Genomic DNA, 18,402 nt, shown 5'->3' with positions numbered 1-18,402 from the left:
GCTTAAAGCATGATCTAGAACTAGTTGGGGAGACTTTAGCTAAGAGACTTAATATGAGAACATGGCAGAGTCATAGACAAGAACAAGTGGGATACAATAGCATGTCTAACATATAACCCTATTGAGAGTAGCATAGCATAACAGAGTCATGAGCAAATACTTAATGTGAGATAACTTTAACATGCTAAGTATCAGTCGATACCGGGAGCACTTATGGTAAACAAGCAACATGTCAATTTCAGATTAACAGGACAGGTAAGCATCGAACTTTGTACTAGTTGGCCACACATAGGAGAAAGGCCAGGCATGGGGTTTACCCTAAGGTCTCAAACAGTACTGAAGAGCACATGATTGCATAAGTCAAAACATACAGTATAACTTAAATGGTATGGAAATAGGCCTTAGCTAATTAATGCAATCTCACAAACTTAGCAGGTTGGACATGAATGAATCAACAGGTCTGAAACATATGCATTAATTTATCATAAAGATATAAGACAAGGCAGGGAACACACATTAGTTTACAAGTGGTAGGGAAATCATGTTTAGGCTAATAACATGATCAGTAGTTAACTCTAGAAAAGTATTAAGTTACATATGAATGATTCAACAAGAATTAAAACAGGTTCTGGGCATGACTCGACTCTTCACAAGAGTACAAAACAAGGCAAGAATCTAAACTCAGAATAAGCAATCGAACACACACATTAGAGCAAACAAGCTTAAGAAAACACAATCAAGGTAACAAATAGGCAAATTCGATTACTAGAAGGTATAGAGCCTCAAGAAGAGCTTCAGAGTATACAATAACATGTTGATTCATAAAAATCTCAGAGACATAGATATGCAGAACAAGACCTCAAACGAAAGAGAATGGAATTGCAAAGGTCACTTTACCAGTTACAGATTAATGAACAAGTAAACACGAGGAATAATTTCAGCAATACTCTAGTGTCAATAGAAAAACGAAACAGTAGAACCCATGAATCTCAGTGCGTCAGAGTTCCCAAGGGTTTCGAATGAACCCCGGGCAAGTGCTCACACTGAGAAAAGTTCGATAATCGAATTCCGGCGGCCTTGGCTTTCCGTCTGCCAAGAAATTGAGCCCTAGAGTAGTATAAGATAAATAAGAATAAGAGAGTAGTAGTAATTTTCAGCGATTCCGCCCTCATTCGTGGAATTAGGGGAGAGGTTTATATAGTGGCAAAATTAAATACACAAACAAGGAAAAACAGTCATTTAAACATAAAAAGGAAAGAATAACATGCAAAATCGATTCAAAATCAATTTAGGAGGAATCAGGCAAATCCTAGTTCAAAACGGAGAACAAAAATAGTAAGCAATTTCACTGAATTGGACCCATATGGCCTGGTAGTGAGTGTATCACGTCAGGAACATAAAGATAGTACAGAATCAGAATTGATCGAACACCAATGACTCGGCTTCCATAAAATATCGAGTACCAAATACTTGTAATGTTTAGGAGATGGTAAGAATCTCCGTGTGTGCAAGAAAGGAAAGGAATCATGGAAGATTTCCATATGATATCGGATTGGGACTGGAATTTGAGTGGGGGCGGCTAGGGTTTCTTGTAGAGAGGAGAGGACGAGAGGATTTTAGGGCTACGGTCTCAGGGAAATGGGTGTTAGGGTTTGGGGTTGGGTAGTTTAAATATGGGTGATGACTTGTGGGTCGTTGATCTCAGAGATCAACGGCTGAGATAGAAAGAAAGAGCGGGGTGAGCTGTTTAAAACGGGTACCGACCTAATTAAAGGGGTTGTATGGTTTGGGATGGGGGATTGGGCTAAAGGTTTTGGGAGTTTGGGCCATTAAATTGGTCTGTATTGGCTCCAAATTGGGCTACAAATTAAATACACAAAAAACTATAAAAGAAAATTTATAAGAAGTAATTAACAAATAGTAAAAATATTATTTATATAGTAAGATGCTTTAAAATAATAGTTTAACATTATAAAAATATAAAAATGCTATGTGGGCACAAATAATTTAATAAAATATAATTATTCACATCATATAGGCTATTACTGCAAAATTATGTAAAATAGCTTAAAAATACAAATATGATTATATAAAATAAAGTAAAATATTATGAAACATATATGTGGATGCAAATAATAAATTTGGATGATTAAGGCCTCACAAAATAATTTAAAGGGGTAATTAATAATTTAAAATGCAAGAAAATCAATTTTAAAGCTTAAAAGAATTATGGAAAATAATAGAAAATACTTATTTGACCCCTATAAATTGAGAAATAATGTAAAAGTATATGGAATACTTTATAAAATATGAGAATAAAATTGGGTATCAACAGACTTCGACAGCGAACTGCATTAGGGAAGGTGCTATAGCGGTGTTAGGGGTCACAAAGGGTTTCTCCAGGGGGTCACAAAGGTGACTGGTGGTGGAATGGAGAGGTCCAAGGTAAAGTAGAAGCCAAGAAAGTGGCGTATATAAAGCTAGTAGAGAATGCCGAGGAGGAGGAGGAGAGGAGGACGCTTAGGGAGTGTTATAAGAAGGCTAAAAAAGAGGCGAAGCTAGCGGTCACGACGACTAAGGCCACAACATTTGAACGCCTGTATGTGGAAATTGGGGGAAGAGGCAGTGACAAAAGATTGTTTAGGTTAGCTAAGGTTCGAGAAAGGAAAGCTTGGGACCTAGACCAAGTGAGGTACATCAAAGATGAGGATGACAAGGTATTGGTGGAAGAGGCGTGCATTAGGCACATGTGGCAGTCATACTTCCACAAACTCTTGAATGAGGATAGGGACTGGAACATTGTGCTTGGCGAGTTGGAGAACTCAGAGAACAGACATGATTTTAGGTTTTGTAGGCATATTAAGGTTAAGGAAGTAATGCAGAAGATTAGTAGAGGCAGGGCGACTGGGCCAGACGAGATACCAGTACAATTTTGGAAGGCCGTGGGATGGGTAGGCTTGGAGTGGCTTACTGGACTGTTTAATGTCATTTTTAGGACTAAGAAACTGCCTGAGGAATGGAGGTGGAGTTTGATATTCCCGTTGTACAAAAACAAGGATGATATCCAAAATTGTAACAACTACAGGGGTATCAAGCTACTGAATCACACTATGAAAGTGTGAGAGAGGGCGGTGGAGAGGAAGGTGAGGATGAGTGTGTCTATCTCAGAGAATCAGTTCGGTTTTATGCCGGGGCGTTCGACCACAGAAGCCATTCATCTTGTGAGGAGGTTGGTGGAGCAATATCGGGAGAGTAAGAGTGATTTGCATATGGTGTTCATCGATTTAGAAAAAGCTTACAATAAAGTCCCAAGGGAGATTTTATGGAGATGTCTGGAGGTTAGTGGGGTTCCGGTAGCGTACATTAGGATGATTAAGGATATGTATGATGGAGCGAAGACTCGGGTGAGGACTATGAGAAGAGACTCAGACTATTTTCCTGTGATGATGGGGTTACATCGGGGTTCAGCTCTTAGCCCATTTTTATTTGCCCTGGCGATGGACGTGCTGACGCGCCACATTTAGGGAGGGGGGATGCCATGGTGTATGTTATTTACAGATGACAAATTGCTAATCGAGAGACACGTTGCGGGGTTAATAATCGGCTGGAGCTGTGGAGGCAGACCCTAGAGTCTAAAGGTTTCAAGTTGAGTAGGACAAAAACTGAATACTCGGAGTGCAAGTTCCGTGTGGGGATGCAGGAAACAGAAGCGGAGGTGAAGCTTGATACACAAGTCATCCCCAAGAGAGATAGTTTCAAATATCTTGGGCCTGTTATTCAGGGGAACGAGGATGTTGCGCATTGTGTTGGAGTGGGGTGGATGAAATAGAGGTAGAGGGAGATCTAGTAAGTATTGGGGAGAGGTAATTAGGCAGGACATGGCTCTACTTCAGCTTACCAAAGACATAACCCTCGATAGGGAGGTGTGGAGGTCGAGGATTAGGATTGTGGGTTGACAAGTAGTCGAGAGTCTCTTCTAGTCGTATTAGTTGTACTAGTACTAGTCTTGTATTCTCCTATTCCGAGTTCCTTGCTGATTAAACGATGTGGCATTATTGCCAATAGTTTTCGCACTTCTCTTATAGCTTCGTATCCCTAGTTCTCTGCTATTACATAATGTGCTATTTGTTTCTTTTATCTTATTTCATTGCAATTGTTAATATTGGTTTATTGTGTCTTTGCCACTATTCTTGAGCCGATGGTCTATTGGAAACAACCTCTCTTCCTTCATAAGGTAGGAGTAAGGTTTGCGTACACACTACTCTCTATAGACCCCACATGTGGAATTGCACTGGGTTTGTTGTTGTTGTCATATATTTGATCTCTTTGTGCATATTTCGAGAGTTTATGGAATTGCTGAGATAACCTCAATTTTCGAGATATTCTTTAGGGGAATATGTAACCCCTTTTATAGGAGTGACCTAGGGTTAGGCTAGAGTAGCCTTCAAGTTAGGATTTTGGTAGGGTAGCCTACAAACAACCCTAATAGACTCCTAGAATTTTAAAAGTCATCTTGTAGTATTTTGAATTTAGAATTTATGCTGATCCGTTGATGTCTACAATATAATCCTCATATTATAATTCCAATATGATTTTATTGTGATTCAAACATTGGCTATGTTTTAATATGGATGCCACTGTACTCCTGTAACTATATGAATATTCTGAAAGTATGGAGCTTTAATTTTGCCGAAGTGTGCCTCCTTATTTACTTATAATGTAAATTATTACGCTATCATCTACTTTAATAGACTACAACATAGGAGTATTATTTATGAAATGCTATATATTTATGTTACCAAGATTACTATATATTGACATTTATATTTTGTTGTAAGTCATCTAAACGCAATACTATTAGTGGAACTAAAGAACGCGTCTTAAGTTTCAGTGCTCATCAAGTAACTACATAAGTTTCGTTTTGGCTGACTAAAGAACGCGTACGTCTTAAGTTTCTACCTAAGTTTCGTTTATTCCTTATAGGACTAGGACTAGGTTATTCCAACGTTAAATAGGCCCTAATTAAACCAAAAAATCATATGTTCATTCTTTAATTGAGCTTCTCAAACCCTATTGATCACTTTCGCTCTCTCTCTCTAATCTCGGAGAAATCACTCACACATAAAACAGAGTATTGTAAAGGTCAGTAATGGATACTGACGTGTTACAACGGGGGCTGATGGGTCGTCGTCGTCCTTCAAAAGATTACAGTAAACAACATACTACTAAAAAAGTAGTAGTATGTAAACATTGGATGGCTGGCAATTGTAATAGGTTTACATGTCAATTTCTACATAGCAGAGAATTAGTGGCACCATTACGGCCAAAGCAGCAGCAGCAGCAAGATGCAAAGCGGTTTTCCGATTATCATAACCCGAAGAAGAAGAATTACAACAATTATACATGGCGGAGCAGTAGTAGTAGCAGTACTACTACCAGAGGCGGATCCAGGATTTGATGGCTACGGGTGCCACTATTTTAATGTAAAACGACCACTAGTGAAGAAGATTGAATTAGGGTGTACATTCAGTCGATTCGATCCGTTTTAGATTATTTCGGTTCGGTTCGGTTCGATCCATTTTGAATTTATTCAATCCAATTTAAAATTTATTTTATGCATAAACGAATATGCGATACACCCCTTCCATCTACATGTAGCTGATTAGTATTATATTATGTCTTTGATGCATCGCTATTTAAAAAAATTATAATTAATAAAATAACATTATATGGATAAAAAGAAAATGATTACATCCATCCAAATAAAATACGAACATCCAGAAAAATGAATATTTAAGATGAAGAAAATAAGAGAAATTAACAAAAAGAATAAAAAGGGAACAACAATTGCATCAGGAGAGTCTTGATCCCGGGTGTTGTGCATGAAATTTCAGCACTTCAACCATGGCACCTTTAGTCATTTTATGACTTGGGGTGCCACTTGTTCGTTATGTAGGCGTTGTTGTGGAAAATACTAGTATGTATATAAAACTTTATCCGAGTGACCGGGTGGCGTTCCACCCCCAACTCAATACATAGATCCGCCCCTGACTACTGCTACTACTGCGGCTGGTGGTGGTGGAGTAGTTGTGACGAATAATAATAAGACGGAGAAAGCTGTTTGTAAATATTGGGTTAAAGAGAAGTGTACCTATGGAAACAGCTGTAAGTATTTGCATTCCTGGACTACAGGGAATTGCTTCAAATTGTTGGCGCAACTCCAAGGGCACGAAAAAGTTGTTACGGGGATTGCTCTGCCCTCAGGTTCCGATAAGCTTTATTCGGGGAGCACGGACAAGACTGTGCGATTGTGGGATTATCATACTGGAACAGATGCAGGGGTCATCAATTTAGATGGTGAAATTAGTTGTATGTTAACTGAAGGGCCGTGGATTTTTTGGGGGTTACCTAATTTTGTCAAAGCAAGAAACACTCAAACAGGAACTGTCCTTAGCCTTAATGGACCAGTTGGACAAGTCTATGCTCTTGCCTTTGATGACAATAATCAAATGCTCTTTGCTGGTACAGAGGAGGGACCGATATTAGCCTGGAGATTTGTTAATGGGAGTAGTTTTGAACGAGCTGCAACATTGATAGGACACACACATCACGTGGTATCGTTGTTTGCTGGAGCGGGCAATAGATTGTATTCGGGTTCCATGGACAAGTCAATAAGAGTATGGAACCTTGAAACGTTTCAGTGCCTACAAGTATTGACAGATCATACAAGTACAGTTATGTCTATTCTTTGTTGGGAAGACTTTGTTTTTATCATGTTCATTGGACAAAACAATAAAGGTTTGGGTTGCTAACGAGAGCAGGAATTTGGAGGTTACATATACTCATCAAGAGGAAAGTGGTGTGCTGACTCTATGTGGTGTGCATGATTCAGAAGCAAAGCCTGTGTTGCTGTGCTCTTGCAGTGACGCATCTATGATTTGCCTTCCTTTTCGGAGAGGGGGAGAATATTCTCTAAGCAGGCTGTCCGGCGCATTGAGATTGGTCCTGGTGGTTTACTTTTTACCTGTGATGAATCAGGTCAGGTTAGAGTCTGGAAGTGGTTAACTGAACATCAATCCAGCAGCACAACTACAGCCTGAGATTGGGTGCGCTAGCTGCATTTACAAAGAGACACTGTATTTTTTAGCACTACTGTCTTCTGTTTTTCTTTTCCTGTTGAGGAAATGTATATATGTACCAATTGTAAGCAAGAATACGAATACCAGTTTTGATTTTTCAGAGGTAGTACCTCTTAATATATAGCCTTGCCGTTTTGAGGCTTTAACTAGCATTGATCTCTTAAATCGTTTTTTTTTTCTTCTGGTTTTTATACTTGTATGCATATAAATCTAATCTGGAGGATACTGATGGTCCGTCCCGTATTGTTTTTTCACTGAGTTATGAATGTAGCTCAAATAGTCTCGTGTACTCTTGAATAAGTTTAGTCATGTTATGCGTTTGTGTTCTTGGCCCTCTTTGCTTGACGTTGGTCTACCACTCCAATCCCAAGTTTGGACGAATTCATTGTTGTTTTAGTTGATCGTGACTTAGTTTCATGTCCTACACTTGTTTATTTTGGTAATGGAAGCTTTTAGTTAGATGTTGCACTAATTAATTTGTTCTGTATAGCTAAGATCATATCAATGGCTTCAAAGTAAACGGAGGAGGAAATCATGCACTTGAAATATCCCATACACTGTATGCTGACAATACATTAGTAATGGGTGATGCAAATGAGGTTTAATTAAGATACTTGAGAGTGGTCTTGGTGTTTTGAGGCAACATTGGACTACATATTATAGTTTGGCAAGGGATTATAGAAAAGGTGGAGAAGAAATTAGCCACCATAACCACCCAAGGGTTGTGGCCTAGTGGTCAATGAAGTGGGTGAGAACCATGAGGTCTCAGGTTCAAATCCCAGCGGAGGTAAATACTAGGTGATTTCTTCCTATCTATCCAAGCCTTGGTGGATAGAGTTACCTGATACATGTTGCTGGTGGGAGGTGGCAGGTATCCCGTGGAATTAGTCGAGGTGCGCGCAAGCTGGCCCGGACACCACGGTTATTAAAAAAAAAAAAAAAAATAGCCACCATAATTAAAGATAGAGTGGTAAAAATAAAGATTAGCGTTCTCTACCTACCTAAATGATGTCCTTATAATTCCCTACCATCTAAGCGTGTAAGACCTTGTATATGTTTTTTTGGAAGGTAAGGTACTCTGATATTTTCAGCTTCTTTTATGATAAGGAAGCTACTGTTGCACAAAGGAGAAGTGAAATGAATGTAACTACAGTTTCAGAAGGATTTCTTTGGGAAGTTGGAAGATGCTATAAACCTGATTTTAGCTACAAATATTTTTCCCTCATGCCATTGGAAGATTGTATATGGAATGATTCTTCTTATCAATATGCTGAATTATAGACGTTTATGCAGCTTAGCTTTATGGTGATCTGTTAGCTGTACACGAAGAGGAAAATATTTTAGATTTCGTTAGATCTTTACAAGATATAGAAGCTTTGTAGTTCGGGCTGATCTTTTAGACATGTTCAGCAACATGTTAGTGTTTAGTAAGTTAAATTTAATAAAATATTTTGCCTACATGTCAAAAAAAAAAAAGAGTTCCAAAATGTAAAGTGGAGAATAGGTAATGAGAATCAGCAAGTGATCAGAATAAAAGTTACAATAGGGAGGGAGGGAGAGGGAGAGAGCGAGGGAGGGAGAGAGAGAGAGAGGGAGAGAGGGAGAGAGAGAGAGAGAGAGATTCTAGTGTTCAAAGAATACGTTATTAGTTTGGTCACATACATACATACTGTATATTGATACATTCCAAGTAAACAGACATGCCATTGGGCATTTCTTCAAGAGATTCAGTTGCTGGTCCTATTCATGCCCAAGCTTATATGCTCAAGGTGCACATTCCTGTTTCCATCTAACTTCAAAATTCATGGGGTCAGACTCCAATATCAATCACAGTATCAAAAATAAGGAACCTATACTCACACAAGACGGGTACTGACATGTTTAAAGATCAAAAGAATTATGGTTTCCAAGGAGCTGGTGGGGGAGGTGGAGTTGGGAACATCGGTGGTACTGCAGAGAATATTGTGTTCTTATCAACTCCGACGTCTCTATCTCCAGATAGAGCCACGAGAGCTGCAACTAAACCAGCATTTCCAGCAAGAGTAGGCTCTGTATAATTGTAATTACTACGTACATCGTGGAAACCGTCATGCTTGTCTGGTCCAGCAACCATAGCTCCAACAATGATATTCGGATTAGCCTTGGATGAATCCCTCCATTTCCATCCTCCTTTACAGTTATACTTGACCTTGTTTTTAGGAATTGATGCCCCTCTGTGGTGAACACGCTTAGGGTAGTGATTGCCAAAGCCAACAACATAACTCATTTTCCTGGGGTTCTTGCCAAGGATGTAGTCAATCTACAAAGTCAAAGAAACAACCAAGTTAAACCCAGAAATGGTTTACACCTTAGAACAGAACTTGCTTATACCGTGTCTCTCATTATCTACACACTCTAGCAGTTAATTATCGTTCATTATTTGTCCCTACACCATATATGAGGCCAATGTAGCCCACTCATCCTCAGCACATGGTGCAGTGAGAAATCAAGTTGATTATGGAAATAGCATGTACCATAACCATTGACAAGATAGAGTAGAAGAGAAACCCGAGAGTAAGAAAGGAGTTAACTTAAAATTAGCAGAGTTTCATTTACCTGGGTCTCAGCGAATCGACGCAGGACATCAGTGGAGTAGAAATTGGGTCCACAATACCATCCAGGAGTGTCGGCAGCTTCAAGGTAGTCACTAAACAAGGTAGCCAGGAAAGCTGCATTGACTACATACTGAAGAGGCTGAGGCCTTCCATGGTTTAACTGGATTAGCCCTCCTGGAATTGCCCAAAAGATTTGTTTCAGATTTCGAAATAAGAACTTCAAATTACACAACTTTACATGGTTACATGCAAAACGGATAAAGCATGGTTACCTTTTGTACGGTTAAAAGAAGTGAAGATTGGCAAGTAGGAGCACATGATTATGCTCGTCTGGTTGTGAAATGTCTTTAAAATTTCTTCATAAGGATATCCGGGACTCAAAAACAGTCTCATGCGGCTCAGTAGGACCTGAAGAGAAAATGAAAAGCAGCATTTCAGCAAAATATTGAACCCTCTAAGAAATAAAACCTCCTAGTTTACAAATCTCAAGAACAATAACTGGAAAAGAATATTAAAGATAATTAAAGAATAGAGGAGGCGATGTTGACTTACTTGAGCTCCAGTGAGCTTGTTATCCCAGCTGAGCACACCATAATCAGGGCCTCCCCAAAAAGCACCAGCATGTTTGGCGAGACCAGGAGTGGTAGCAAGCTGAAGATATGAAGAATTTCCAGTAGCATAGTACAGCCAAGCTGCACCCCATATAAACTCATCCCAGTAACCGGTAGAATTGTAGAAGGTTTCAGCTTCATTGCCGACACTGTATCTACCACGCTGGTCTCTAGAAAATTTGAAGAGAGTTTTAGCACCATGTGCAAGTTTTTGTGAGTAAGCCTTATTGTCCTTAAAAACAATGGAGGCAGAAGCCAGAGCAGCAGCCATCTCTGCAGCAAGGTCCGAGCAGCCATGACATTCTGTCACAGGCCGATCGTAATCAATATCTTCTGGACGCACCCAACAATAGTGATCATTGGGATCAGTACTCCCACCGGAAGTATCCCCTTTTCCAACCTATATAAATATAACAGAATTCGTCCAATGAGATCAAGCAGTCCAAGTAAGTTCAGTTTTGATCTCAAACACTGAAAATAAAATCACAGGCAGTCATTGATGCTGATTTACAAGAAGCAACCAGAATGAGACTTGGTGAAAGTTAAAAAAACAGCCAAGAGATTACAGTTGTCAGAAGTGTGAGAAGTATAACAGTAATAATCATGATTCCTGACTCAAACGAACAAGGCGATGATAACTTGTTCCAGTTGAATGCTAATTACTGATGATAGAACAAACTATAACTCTCTAGTTGAGAAAAATTGCAACCTACACATTTCCACAATGCAAAATAAATGATAGTTACCTGTGCAGCAATGCGGTCTATGGTATCAGCAGAGGAATTGAAGGTCTTCAGGAGATAATCAGTACCCCACTTAATAATATCTTTAACATGAGTGAGCTCACCAGCAGCTTCATATTTTGCACTATACTCGATCACACTCCAACTTAACATGGTGAGAGCAAACGACTGAGGGAAATTAAACTTGATTGCATCTCCTGCATCATAGTATCCCCCAACCAAGTTTTTGAACATAGTTGAATCATCTGACTTGCCATCTTGCAAACATGAATTCCCCCTCCATGACACATTGTTGTGCTTCGGCAATTTTCCAGCTGTAAATACCAATAAAAGATTAGCAAAGGGTTGAGCTATAACCACCCAAAAAAAGAGCAACAGATAGCATTCAAACACTAGATTAAAAAAATGAACCACTAAAATACATAAGAGTCTAATGTTTGCATCATTAAAGGCAATATCATATACTTGCATCTCAAATACAGCAGCTGTGATACAGTAATCTTCCAATCTTAAGTCAAAGGGAACATAGCCATTCCACGTACCACATATAAAAATAAGTGTAAAGATTTTTTTTCCTTCCAAAAAATGACCATGATCATCTTAATATACCCAAAATTTGGGGAAAATAACTCAGTAACAAATATTTACAAATTAAAGCAACCAAAACAAGAAGATTATTTCAGAGGACTAAGGCATGCCTCAAAATCATACCATTTCCCCCTATTAATCAATCAAAAGCCAAATCCAGGCAATAAGATCTAATATGCAATGAGATGGTCAAGTAAAAATGACATTTTTAAGCACACAGATTGAAGAATTTAAGGAAACAATAAATATAAAACAGATGACTCACATTTCTGGGCATTGAAGAACATGAGGGCTTTATGGAGAGCGACAGTATAATTATCGGGTGGGGGATTGTGGTGTTTGTGTCTAGGTGCAAGCTTAACAATCATAGTAATGAATCCAGCTAAAAGCGCAGCGGCAAGAATACAGCCCACGGTCCACTTGAAAATCTTCCGACTCACAATAATACAACCAAGATCCACATACTTCTTCTTCTTTTGCTCCGTTGGACCCAACAGCCAGCTTTGCTGTGTCTCGTCCAGATTTCTTGACAGTGCCGCCCTATCAAAATCCCCCAAGTTCCTGCTCCTGTCATCGTCTGTGGCTGAATCCGTGGCGTGGATTTCCAGTGGCCCGCCCCATGGATCCCTACCGTACATACTTATTTTGGGTACTCAATATAGAGCTGAAACAAGACACCCACAAACTTAAAACATGCAAATTTTGGATCTTTTTTTATAAGATTCAGAAAATGCTGAACTGGGTTAGTCTTGATCGACTGTTTTTATTCAGTTAAGGACTCGACTTTAGTTCAAGAATTGTGTGTGGATTGAGAAGGGAGGAGGAAAGTGAGATAGAAAATCTAGTGGCAATAATGGATATGAAGCTGTAATGGTGCTGTATTTTGGGCTTTTTGATTGTATAAAATAATATTTTTATATTACTAGTACCGAACTCAAAAAAAAACAGTGTAGTAATGCAGAAGAAATAATATAATACTAGAAAAAAGTTGTACTACTACACTAGTTGATGACCCTGACGAGACAGCTAATGGACAATGACACTCTGTCTAATTCCAATCCTTCTCTAATTGTGTTTTACTACTTACTTACATGTGAGCTTGAATTAGCCGTTTTGCACAATATATTATTTTACAAAAAATAATCTTAAAATGAATTTTTAGACATTTTATTAGTATTTCAAGTAATAGTGAATTTCATTCTTCACAAAAAACAAATACTATTATTTATGGCCAAATAAAGTTACTTTCTATTTTCTAGGTAAGACTATTTGCCAATAATTTACTTTCTCTTTTTTTGGATGTAGATAATTTAGTCAATTATTCGGGGCATTAAGCTTGCATAAGAATTACTCGACTACGTATTGGTAGATCATAAATATCAACTTTAATACCTACAAAGTCCAAATACATTTACTCCTATATTAGTAGTCTTATTGATTTTTAACATGTTGGATATTAAGCTAGAAAAGAAAGATTTTACTTTAAATACATTTTTGTATTTTTTTAGTATGTGATCTAATTATGAGTACTTTCAAAAAGCCCATTGTGTCGTTCTTTTTCCCTACTGTGTGCTTTTTATGTTGATAAGACTTAAGAGAAAGAAAATGAACCTTATGTCTCAAACTTTATTAGAGTTTGTGACGTTTCAAAGATTTAATTCACATAACGAGAAGTGGAGAATAAAGTATCATTACTTACTTGCTAAGTATCATTTCAATGAGGCTCCATAGATTTTCCAAAAGAATATTTATTTAACATGTAGTATGATATAATTGACCATTACGTTAAACTCACTAAGTGTTGTATAAGCTTTAACTTAGAAAAATAAATTAAATTACTTATTACACAACTAGCTTAGAAAATAAAAAATTTAACCGTGAGAATCAACTAAGGCAACTTTTTTCAAACGAGGAGTAACATTCTTAAAATATAGGCAAATTTCCACTATCTTTGAGCATAAAAATAATACACAAATGATTGTATATTACTGCTCATATTTTCATTTTAATCCATGCAAAAGAAAATAACGGATGCTGCACGACAAATATACAATGTTATTTGTGCATCATGCCCCTTTACAATTTTAAATTTAAAAAAATGATCTTTTTAGATCTATTATGTGTAAAAAAAAAAAAAGATATCTTACGTATAAAAGTAAATTTTTCATGTGTAAAAAAAAAAGTTAAAAAAAACTAAAAACAATATTGTAAAGAGTCACAAAAACAATACAAATACACTTCAATGACACATACTAATGCTGTTGAATTAAGTACCAAGCTCGTTATTGATATTTAACTTTTGGGATTATGCTGTGGTAAAATATTTTCGGATCTTTACATTAACTAGTTTTAGGGTACCCATACTAATGAGTATATAATTTTAAAAAATCACATTGATATTATCAAATAATGTGTTTGAGTTATAAATTAAAATTAACAAAAAATTATAAATTTCTAAAAAGGATGAATGTTGACCCCATTAACCTATCCCGGTAAAGAAAGTAATCATGTCCCACAAAATTTCACAATTGCCGTATTCTGATTTTGAGGATTTTTCAGGGAATATTTAAGAAAATTGTAGATATTTTAATGACCTAATACTAAAAATAAACAATACAAAAATACTTTTACCACTATTCTTTAAAGATTTAACAAATAATACAAATAAAAAAATTAATCTTTTGATCTTTTTGAAATTTGGGAATGTGGAGTTTAGCTTATAGCCCATAAAATTTGATAATGACAATTTAAAGTCTAAAATGACTAACATTTAGTTAATATTTTATAATAAATAATTAATATATGAAAAAATGTAGGGACAAGTCATTTGTTGGTACAAATGTGAAAAGAGAAAAATTAATTTATGACAACTCAAATACAATATATCTTATCTTTTACTATTTCAAGATTGTATTTTACTAACTTGACTCTTAATGCTATATTATAATTGGTTTTGCTTTATTTTCTAATTGCTTACTACCCATGCCCTTTTCAATGAAAATAAACTTATGTACCCTAATTATGAGTTTATCAACATGAAAAATTATTTTTATCATATGATAAATTTGGAAAAAAAAGGAATTGAATATGATTCTTTTGCTAATTAGTTATATATTTCAGAGAGTAAATTATTTATTCTCAATAGTAACATAAATAATTCATTATTTATTGATTCAAATTCTTAAAGCTCATCTCATCATTTAAGTATTTAACTATAATTATAATTTTATTCACTATGAATTGTATGCTCAAAGGGATAAAAAAATCTTGTTTGATAATATTTCACTTTTTAATCTTTGTTCTTGCAGAATAATTAGTATTATTGACTCTTGCCAATTACTTTATTGATCTCTCTTTCTCCCTATCTTTTAGTATATATTTTTAAATGTAGTTGTTTCTTCTAATTATTGAATGTAATTTTTAAATATTATATAGAAAATATTATTTGGTTGGAAAGTAGCCCTAATTTGATATGCAAATGTATTATGGTTCATATATATAGTTCAAAGGTAACATATAAAGAATTACATTTAGGTTACATTGTCTAAATAAATAATAATTTATATTATGTAATTAAAATATATAATGATTTAAAGTTCTATAGTAAGATTTTTTATATAGTTCAAATAAAGAATAATTTAATTTTTAATTTAATTAATTAAAAAGGGGATAACTTTCTAAAGTATTAACCATTATTTTACGTATAAAATTAACACATTATAGTTATGTTACATTTTTTCTAAATAAATAAATGATTTATATTACACAATTAAAATATTAATTGATGTTAATTTTTGTTTAAATTTGTTTACATGGATCAAAACAATGATTAGATAACAATTTTTTAGTTGATTTTGAAGAAAAAAAATGATAACTTTTTAAAGTATTAGCCACTATTTTATGTATAAACTATCTGTCCATGATAAAAGTTTGTTTGGTACTACATTTGCCGCCGTACACATTTTTACAACTTCTACAAAATTTAAATATGGAAAATAATACTATTCATTTAAAGTTCTAAATATAAGGATTTCTTATATAGTTTAAATAAGAAAAAAATTTAATAACTAAATTTTTATTTGATTTTGAAGTCCTAAATATTAGAAAAATAATTAAAATTACAATTTTGTCCAATATGAAATAAGTTTTTAAAGGGTAAAAAAAGCGAACGATATTTCGATAAGGACTTTCGTGCTTTTAATAGTATAGATAAATAGATAGATAGATAGTCAGCCAAATTCATTACCTTAGTATACATAAATTATTTATAGTTATATACATATTATATATAATTTTATATATATATATATATATATATATATATATATATATATATATATATATTAATCGATTATTTTTAATGTAAGCGATCGGCTATTTAGATTAATTCTTCTTTCTTTTTCTTTTTCTTTTTCTTTTTCTTGTACTAAACTGTTTTCAGTGGGGTTGCTTTGAGTTGCATAGTTGACTTTCACTACAAGGCTTTTGCTATCATTTTCATACACCTAACAATGCCAGATGGCAGATGAAAGAGACAGCTAGTGTGAGGGGCTAAAGTGTAATATCAGAGAGGGAACCAGCTGACATATTGGATTGCGTTCAACAGAATATGAAAGATAGTAGTACTAGTAAATGAAATTGTCTGAATATTTAAAAAATGACACTCCTAATTATTTGACTGAACATATAAAAATGATTTTTACAGCTGGGAAAAAGACAGCAACACAAAAATACTATTCCATCCCACACTTATGATTTATGAGGTCAGATTTTTCTGTTTCTGGAATCTCCAGAGGAGAAGTGCGATTGCCATGCAATGATTTGCGGCTAATCAAATCCCTAGTTTGATTAAAAAAGTATTTTCATTTAATACTTTTAAAAGGAAAGTAGACAAGAGTGGGTTAGTGAGAGTACCTTTAGCTCTTAACCAATAGGTTAGTGAGTTAGAGTCACCCCAGAGTAATGTGGGGAGTTTTTGGAGGGGGAGCCGAGGGTCTATCGAAAACAGTCTTTCTATCTCAGGGTAGGGTAATGTCTGCGTACACATTACCCTCCCTAGACTTTACTAGTAGAATTATATTGGATTGTTGTTGTTGTAGTAGTTGTACTTTAAAAAAGGAAAGAGAAAACTCTCCTTTCTCCAATATTTTATCCCAAACTTGAGATGAGTTGTGATTTATAAAAGAATTTATGTGACTACTAAATATGTAAATTACAAATAAATTGATTTATATACTATGTACTTTCTTGATTTTTTAAATACATAAACTTTATTTCAAAGTTAAAAAACTGATGTTGAAAATCCCACAAAATTTTTGATATGTTGACCTTCTGCCACGATTATTGTTATTTATTTTTGGGAGAAATTGAATATTATTTTTTTCTTTGCAGTGTAGGACGAGCTTAAATAAATTGGCGAATGGTTTTTAATTTAGGTCTTTTAATTTACATATGTTTTTCGTTTTTTAGAGGTGGATCTATATTATATAGAGAGGGGTTACCGGCGAAATTTTTATGTATATCTGTATATGTTTTTAAAGAAATAGTGATATATAGATATTAGTACGTAGTGACACTCTTCATACAATATATATTTTAATTTGGTTGAATGCAAAAGTGTACTCGTAATTTTACTGGGTCGGCCTTTACTTTCCACAAGCTATTCGGTATCTATATTTAAGCTTTTTCATAATTGAATTCGCCCCTCGTAAAATCAATTAAAGAGAAAAACGTTCTCTATCTTGATTGTTTCCCTCGAGACACAGTCTCTCGAGGCAAAAGGCATGTTTATATGTTGGAAATTCAAAGGAGATATACACAAGTAGCAGAGGGTTCCCCACTTCGAGTCCTGACCCTCCATACGCGTCTAACTAAAACAAGTAGGCGATATGATTAAAACAACTTTGACATAACGTAATGCTTTGCTTGCAAGATTTATGATAAGTATATATTGTCATTTTTAACGTAACCCAACAAACAAATAAATAAATATATAACAAAACCAAAAGAAAAGATCCCAGTCTATAACATGCTTAACGTTAACCCTCAAATCAGCTTGGACCCTATCATTATGTTTAGTTAGTAAATGTTGCCAACTCAACGGTTTCCTCTAGAAGAATAATAAAATATTTTGTTAATGACATTTTTCTTAAAGATAATCACAAGGCTGCATGTGAAGGATAGGAGAGAGAGTGAGAGAAGAAAAAATAACAAAGTCATCACGTGGAGTGTCGGCAAAGGATGTCTTTTTTTGAGGTGAAGTATTGTTTAGTTAGAAGGGACTTTTCTTTGTTGTTTTGTCAATTACTCCTCCCCTTATCTAACCTAATTTATTGGTCTATTCTCCAAGTTATTTTCCCAATAATCAAGTACATTGAACAAAATAGTTACACATTTGACCGATCAATAAAAAATAATTATATTTATGAGTTAAATATATAAAAAATATACATTAATTGTATATAAAATATGTATAGTATATATTAATATTCAAAAAGTATATATTTTACCGGCAATTATTTTTTAAAGCAGCTATACAATATAGTTTTCCAATAACTTTTTTACATACATACCATCTTTTTAAAACGATACGTGTACTATTCTTTACTGACACTAACTAAGCTAGCGTTTGGTTATAGATTTCTAAATTTATTTGAAAAAATTTGATTTGGGTGAAGTTTGGTTTAAAGTTAAAAATATGTTTGGACATAATTTTTCAAAACATATT

At 35.0% G+C, this 18,402-nt stretch overlaps 2 protein-coding genes and 1 pseudogene across 2 annotated transcripts; 2 read left to right on the top strand and 1 right to left on the bottom strand.

Annotated features, from left to right (window-relative positions):
• Positions 1-213: 213 nt before the first annotated feature.
• On the top strand, positions 214-3,122 carry LOC104095980 (uncharacterized). Its single transcript, XM_070193037.1, has 3 exons — positions 214-255; positions 835-918; positions 2,382-3,122. Exons 1-3 carry the CDS (start codon positions 214-216, stop codon positions 3,120-3,122), a joined length of 867 nt encoding a protein of 288 aa, XP_070049138.1.
• A 2,886-nt stretch (positions 3,123-6,008) lies between these two features.
• LOC104095981 (zinc finger CCCH domain-containing protein 48-like) lies at positions 6,009-7,288 on the top strand (annotated as a pseudogene).
• A 1,472-nt stretch (positions 7,289-8,760) lies between these two features.
• Positions 8,761-12,614, bottom strand: LOC104095977 (endoglucanase 25-like). The gene is made up of 6 exons (XM_009602245.4): positions 11,941-12,614; positions 11,091-11,401; positions 10,286-10,744; positions 10,006-10,141; positions 9,735-9,907; positions 8,761-9,438 (listed from the first exon to the last, which is right to left on the bottom strand). The coding sequence occupies exons 1-6, from the start codon at positions 12,311-12,313 to the stop codon at positions 9,037-9,039; spliced, it is 1,854 nt and encodes a 617-aa protein (XP_009600540.1). The 5' UTR covers positions 12,314-12,614; the 3' UTR covers positions 8,761-9,036.
• Positions 12,615-18,402: the final 5,788 nt, after the last annotated feature.

The sequence above is a fragment of the Nicotiana tomentosiformis genome, chromosome 1 (assembly GCF_000390325.3).
Source record: "Nicotiana tomentosiformis chromosome 1, ASM39032v3, whole genome shotgun sequence".
NCBI classification, from domain to species: domain Eukaryota; kingdom Viridiplantae; phylum Streptophyta; class Magnoliopsida; order Solanales; family Solanaceae; genus Nicotiana; species Nicotiana tomentosiformis.
This window is presented reverse-complemented; position numbering and strand designations above follow the sequence as displayed.

What these genes read in the sequence shown, in the direction of transcription:
- LOC104095980 (XM_070193037.1), top strand. Translation starts at nt 214, where the DNA reads ATGGTAAACAAGCAACATGTCAATTTCAGATTAACAGGACAG. An exon ending in ATTTCAGATTAACAGGACAG is followed by an intron (nt 256 to 834) that starts GTAAGCATCGAA and finishes TAAAAATCTCAG; the next exon opens with AGACATAGATATGCAGAACA. An exon ending in AGTTACAGATTAATGAACAA is followed by an intron (nt 919 to 2,381) that starts GTAAACACGAGG and finishes TAGCGGTGTTAG; the next exon opens with GGGTCACAAAGGGTTTCTCC.
- LOC104095977 (XM_009602245.4), bottom strand. Translation starts at nt 12,313, where the DNA reads ATGTACGGTAGGGATCCATGGGGCGGGCCACTGGAAATCCACGCCACG. An exon ending in ACAAGCTCACTGGAGCTCAA is followed by an intron (nt 10,142 to 10,285) that starts GTAAGTCAACAT and finishes TTTTCTCTTCAG; the next exon opens with GTCCTACTGAGCCGCATGAG. An exon ending in TTCTTTTAACCGTACAAAAG is followed by an intron (nt 9,908 to 10,005) that starts GTAACCATGCTT and finishes GGGCAATTCCAG; the next exon opens with GAGGGCTAATCCAGTTAAAC.